General features: G+C 42.6%; 1 protein-coding gene across 1 annotated transcript; it reads right to left on the reverse strand.

Annotated features, from left to right (window-relative positions):
* Positions 1 to 2,288: 2,288 nt before the first annotated feature.
* Positions 2,289 to 6,012, reverse strand: LOC102215947 (zinc finger protein 36, C3H1 type-like 1). Its single transcript, XM_005737440.1, has 2 exons — positions 5,839 to 6,012; positions 2,289 to 5,260 (listed from the first exon to the last, which is right to left on the reverse strand). Exons 1-2 carry the CDS (start codon positions 5,890 to 5,892, stop codon positions 4,040 to 4,042), a joined length of 1,275 nt encoding a protein of 424 aa, XP_005737497.1. The 5' UTR covers positions 5,893 to 6,012; the 3' UTR covers positions 2,289 to 4,039.
* Positions 6,013 to 6,382: the final 370 nt, after the last annotated feature.

Below are 6,382 nucleotides of genomic sequence, written 5' to 3' on the forward strand. Positions count from 1 at the left end.
ACACACACACACACACACACACACACACACACACACACACACACACACACATGCAGAGAGAGAGAGAAATCCCCAGCTCCCTCATATAATTTTAAAGGACAGAACATAAGAAAATATCCAATATACGATTATTTTTATACCCTGCCAATGTCCCACATGTGAATGTGACTAGGCTGAGAATGTGAGCGGGAATAATGAAAAGAAAAACCAATTTTTTTTAACTTGGACTGAGATTGTATGTTTAATTCTACCAGGTGATTCAGGTGTAGCAGCAGGTTCTGTGGTTTAAGCTGCAATAATGCACCAGAATGACTCAAGTCTGTCTGAAAGGACAGAGTTGAGTGTTTCCACTTAAAAGATGACAACGATAACTATGTGGAAATGAAGTATCACCAACACACCGTGCTTTTCAAATATGAACACAATCACAAATCAGGCCATGTTGAGCCCGTCAGGTGTGTTTTCATTTCTGGAAGTATTTGTAGGCTGCAGGACACACGATGCCCAGTTTTCTGGACAGTTATGATCTCTATTCTCAAATGGGCACAGTCTATCATCACACTAAATTTGTGTGATCTGGCAGGCTAATACCCTTTGAATGCTCAGTATCACACAGTTACAGTTATGCTCTTACATAGGGCTCAACTGGAAAATGTAAAGTAAGCGCTGGAGCTGCAGTGCATATGCAAAGTTTTATCTGGAACAAAGTTCCTCTATAAACTAGTTCTGCCACTCTGGAGCCATGCAGACAATGTCTGTGAGACAGCTTTTTTAAATGCCCAAAAAGATAAATAAAACTGCTGTATTTGTACGTTACATACACAACGTTTCACACTTCTAGCCTCGTTAGCATCTCAGTCCAGAGTGTCAATGTGATCACTATTTAACTCTTAGAATTAGAGGAAGTTTAGATAACTTCCATCAATTCTGTCACTGATTTCTATTTAGGATCATTCGAGTGCCATGTGTCATCAGCACTCGTGTTTCATTCACTGTTTGGTAACTTTTACTATCAAAACTACTTGGTTAGTGTTACGAAACACCAGATAGACATTTTACAAAATTCACCATATTGTGCATGAAAAGTTCAACCCTGTCTACAGTGATCATTAAAATATGGGATTGTTAAAAATAAAATAAAATATTATTATTATTTTTTTTTAATCATCAAAATGTGGCCATTTGTGCCTTTAATATTAATCATAGGTTATAATAACAGCGTGTACGAAGAACATATGAGGTCCGGGGCAGCACAATGTTGTGCAGGGAAAAAAGAAGTATGTAATCATCTCATTAAAAATGGATCAGTATTGATTTTTTTCTGTATATTTTGCTTTATTGTTTTGAATTCAGGCATTTTTTCCCTACAGTAATAGTTTAATACACACACACACACATATACAGAGTGAGAGAGGGAGAGAGAAAGAGAGAGAGGGGAGGACCTCAACTTCTGCTCCACTTTGTGTGAATAGATGGAAATCAGTCACAAGTATCTCAGTGCCCCATTGTGTTCTGGGAAGTCTTTGTTCGAGCATCTGTTGCCCAAACATTCTCCCCAGTGTCACTCACTCTAAATTGGTCTGTTCAGACGAGTTGCAACAAAACTCACTCCCCTTCCCACAGAACACACTCCCACACATAAACACGCACACAGAGGGGAGGGCTGGGAGATTCCCTAAACACAAGTAGGAGAAAGAGTTAATCTTTGTTCCTTTTGTTTGTGAATGAAACACAGATGATTGTAAAAGCTCTAAAAACAGTGGCAGGATCTTAAAGTGATGCTCGTGGGAAAGCTTTGCCCAAAAACGAACATTTGAGTTATTGATTTCCTGCTCAACATGTGCTTTTATTTTTGACATTGCCTTTAACTCAGGAGGAATTTGTCCTCAGTTGCTCAAATTTTATGCAGAAAAACAAACACTGAAGGTGTAAGCCTTTTTCCAGTTGCTACTTCTGAGTGTTATTCAGCACTAAAGCTCTTTAATATTTGCATCACCTGTTTTTATGTTTGAATATAAAGATGGGAAAAGGGATTAAAAAACTAAAGTTTTTTTGTTGTGATTGATGTATGGATGTGAGAATTCTACTGGAAATGTTGGTGAAGTGAAGTAAGAGTTCACGTGTTCATGTGGGAGAAAGGTTAATGGGCTACTTTTTGCTTTTTGTAATCATAGTTTACATATTAAATAATTGACCTAATTCTTAGATTCTGACCTTAAGAAGGTATGGTAACAAAAGGAAACAAGTGTAATAAAATTCAAGATAGAATTCTTATTTTTTCAAGGACTTTTATTTTGAAATAAAGGTGGACATATATATTAAGATAAAGAGCTAGCATATCAACATAACCCATGGAATGTAAACAATAGATGCACTTAAATTATGTAAATCAAAACACGCATTATCCAACAACACAATATAGGTTCTGCTTTGAAAATCAAAATAAATAAGACTTTAAGTTAAAAGTTACAAAAACAGCTCGCTGTCAAGCCAGCAACAAGCTACAGCAACAAGAAGCCTCTCTGGACTCAGGACAGGTCAGAGAATTTTCATGAACAAAAAAAAAATTTAAATCTGGCCTAAATTTTATTTGAACTCGCGTGATTTCACCTGCCACTCAGAGACTTGGCAAGCTAGCGTGCAACAGAGGTCGACCAAACACATTGTCATTAAACCAACTCGGATAGATTAAAGTCAACTATAAAACAAACTATAAAAAATTTTGACCACGAGACACAACGGTCCTCATGTGCAGGACATCACCGCACTTTTCACACATTACAAAAGATGTTTTCGTTCTCTTGGTGGTTTTGGTGTATCTCATAATGTACTGACATTTTTATTTGCCACTGCTGGCTCACATCAAAGTCTTGTTTTGCTTTATGTTTAACAGGATTTATCAGTTGAAGAAAATGTTACGTGGATCAGGACGTGAGGCTTAACGGAGAGGAGAGTAGACTCGCTGTGCGCTCACACCGACACCAAATGGCAGAGGATGCTGGAGAAGGCACTGCACTGCTTGTGGCGTGAAAGCTCAGCGAGTCTTGATTTCTGTCAGGCCTATAAGCCAGTAAGGCAACATAAATACAGAATGCCAAAATGTTTCACGTCCTCCTTCCCTCTCCTCTCCGCAAGCCTTCTTAAAGCTACTGGAAAGTGTAAAACCAAGCAGATGGACAAAATGAATGCATAAGTATAGCATAATTTCTCAGGCATTATTAAGAATGCATAAACACAATCACAAAGCAAACATGACATGAACAATCAATTGTACACAAAGCAATAAATATGGCTAAAAAAAGTGTTAGGCTATAGTAATAATTATAACACTGTGTATCACCTGCCATGGCTAGCAGTACTAGTAGGTTAGGAGAACTCTAACTTTGGTAACTAGAGTCAGTGGGATGCCTACACCTGGGCTAGATTTTGTTGCTAAAGCATTTAAAGTAGCTGACATACAATCAATTGATCAGTCAGTGGCAGCATACAGTTATTCAACCGTCTTGGACAAGAAGCTGGAAAGAATTACAGTTAAACTGCCCAAAATATGACTGGAGAAGTGCTGTAGGCTTGCATTGTTGAAACTGACCTGCAAATAAACCCAACAGTACAGAGCGAACAGCACTAATGTTAAATTCCTTCATAAATAAGGGTACAGGGAATTCTCACACAGAACTCCCCTCTGAGCAGGAACAGCACAAGGATGAATGCTGAGCTGAGTGAAGAACCCTCAGAGTAGTCCCTAAAAATGGGTATACAACAGTATACAGCAGTAACAACGGCATGAAAAACAAGCTTAAGAAAAGAAAAACAAGGAAAAGTCAGCTTAAACTGGACGAACACTGAGCAGCGCTACAACTGCTTGGATGAAAAATGCAATATGCACAAAGATAGGTACTCTGCTGGATTTAAGAGGGAACAGAAAACCCAATGTCTTAATTCTTTTTGAAAAGACCAACATCATATACTGGCCACATAGAGTTAAAACTATTAGACTATATATCCCTGATTAAATTCAGCCCTACAGTAAAACCCTTCCCTACTCGTCTGAAACAGAAAGGCGGCTGAAGATGGGTAGTCGTCGGCCCTCGAAGCTCGGTGACTCTGTGCCACTGGAGGAAGAGCTGAGGGAGCAGGAGGATGTGTAGCCTTCTTCAGAGAGGGAGTCAGCTGAGGAGCAGCGCTGAAGGCTGGGACAGGCATTCAGGGAGGCTGGAGGCTGTTGGGGGAGCAGGTAAGGGAGGCTTTTGGGTGTGAAAGTTGAGGTGGGACACCGGGCGCTGACAGAATCGGTCACGGCGAAGAAGCGAAGAGCTGAATCACCGCTGTCACCAGCCAGGTCACCGATGCCAGAGAAGGGGAAGGGGTAATGCTTCAGTGGGCCGGGTTCGGGAAAGAGAGGGGAAAGGAGCTCAGGGCTTCCTACGGAGGACGGAGGAGGAGAGACAGAGGAGGCCCTGGTGAAAAGGAAGGAGGAAGGCTGTGACTCCTTTACTGGCTGGAAGGTCTGCGGAGAGGAGGAGAAGCCTGCGAAGCTGAGGCTGTGGCGCAGCAGAGGAGGCCTGAGCTTCTGCTTCTGTGGAGACGCAGCAGCATTGCCGGCATTGAGCTCATCCGCGTTGTGAATGAAGTGGCAGCGGGCACCGTACGGACAGAAGCCTATGGTGTGGAACGTGCGGCAGGGCTCTGTCTTATATTTGGGATGACGGTTGAGGCCTCTCAGCTCGTCCATGCCATGAGCAAACTGGCACTTGGCGCCGTACTTGCAGGCCCCACTTTCCTCATATGTGCGGCACAGTTCCGTCTTGTATCGAGTGGAGATGTGTGGTGGTGGTGGTGGAGGCAGCGTGGGTCTGGAGGAAGAGGAGGAAGCAGCTGAGGAGATGGAGGTGTTACTGATGCATAGGCCAGGTGGGGGGAGTAGCAGTGGTGGGGACAAGTTGGCTGCTTTGTCCTCTCTCCCTCCCAAACTGTTGCCCTCGATCATGCTGACTGAGCGGTCAACTCTGAAGGGGATGTGGCTGAGCGAGGAGCGGGGAAGCTGACCCTCCCTGCTCCACTGCTGGTTGGAGGTCACATTTAGGCCCCAACAGGCTGACTCGGTCATCTCACAACTGCTGCGGTTGAACTTGGAGTTTGGGAGGGTCACAGGGCAGAGAGAGTGACGTCGCTGGAAGCCGAGCACCCTTTGACTGTGCTGCTGCCGTTGCTGCTGGGAGCTGGTAGACGAGCCATCTGTCGCCTCCAGGCTGCGGAAATTCTGTTGCACAAAAGGAGAGAGGAGAAGAATAGATGAGTGCCGTGCATTCCTGGAGCGCTGGAGCGGGGCTTGCAGGGCCAAGGCGAGCTGAAAGGAGATTTTAGAGTTGCAGCTAAAGCCAGAGGTCTTATAAATTGGATTTGCTCAAACATCTCTAAAGTTGCACAAAAAAATCATTTAAAAATAACACATAATTTAAAAGAAACAGCAAACAGCCTGTTTTCCTGTTACTGTTTCATTAAATAACATTTAAAAATTGCAAAAAAAAAAATTAAATGAAGCCCCCAAAATCTGAAAAAGTTAACACGCGACACTGTAAAGTTACAACATAACACAACTAAAGATTGAACAGCTTTTAACACCATCTGAATCTGAATTTTCTACAAAATATTAAAGTTTAAACCACACTCATGCTTTAAATTAGACAATAAATTTGTAGCATTTCATCACTTTATGTTTTTAACACAAATTAATGAGCTTAATAATTTACTCCTAATTCAGCTCGTATAGGCACAAGCTGATCGTGTTTCAGGCATGCTGGTACACATATATAAAGGTTTTTGATCGGTCTCTCTCACCTTGCAGAACTCCTCATCTAGTTCCAGGAAAGGTGTTAGAAAGTCGGAGGGCATGGTTAGCTCCACCGTCCTCACCGAGTCAATGAGCTGTTGTCTGATCTCACAAGGATATTAAGCACAGAAGTTTTTGGGGTCCAAAGAGAAGGAAAAACAATTCTGAAAAAGCTCAGGAGTAAAATTAAAAAATATATTTTGGGGGAAGGAAAAGGAAAAACAAAAGTAGCCCAGTCTGTTGTGAAGGAGACAAGAAGTTTGGGAAAAGAGCAAAGTGTCCCCAGGAGGAAAGTCACTCAACCATCTGTTGGAATCTCCTTAAATAGTTGGGGAAACCCACCCACCTCCTGCCTGTGTGCTTCAGGGGGCGGGCAGGGAGGGGTGTGTGTGTGTTAATGTGCGTTAATGTGTGTGTGTGTTTGGGGGGAGGGGGTCCTGAATTGTAATGGGCAGGGAGGGCTCGGAGAGAGGAGGAGGGAGCTGAATGAAGCTACTTTTCTACCCATTCATTGCCAAATCCTTAAAAGAGGATTTTTTTTGGGGGGGGGGG

This window comes from Pundamilia nyererei, unplaced genomic scaffold, assembly GCF_000239375.1.
Source record: "Pundamilia nyererei isolate P.nyererei 1_Seehausen unplaced genomic scaffold, PunNye1.0 scaffold00076, whole genome shotgun sequence".
NCBI classification, from domain to species: domain Eukaryota; kingdom Metazoa; phylum Chordata; class Actinopteri; order Cichliformes; family Cichlidae; genus Pundamilia; species Pundamilia nyererei.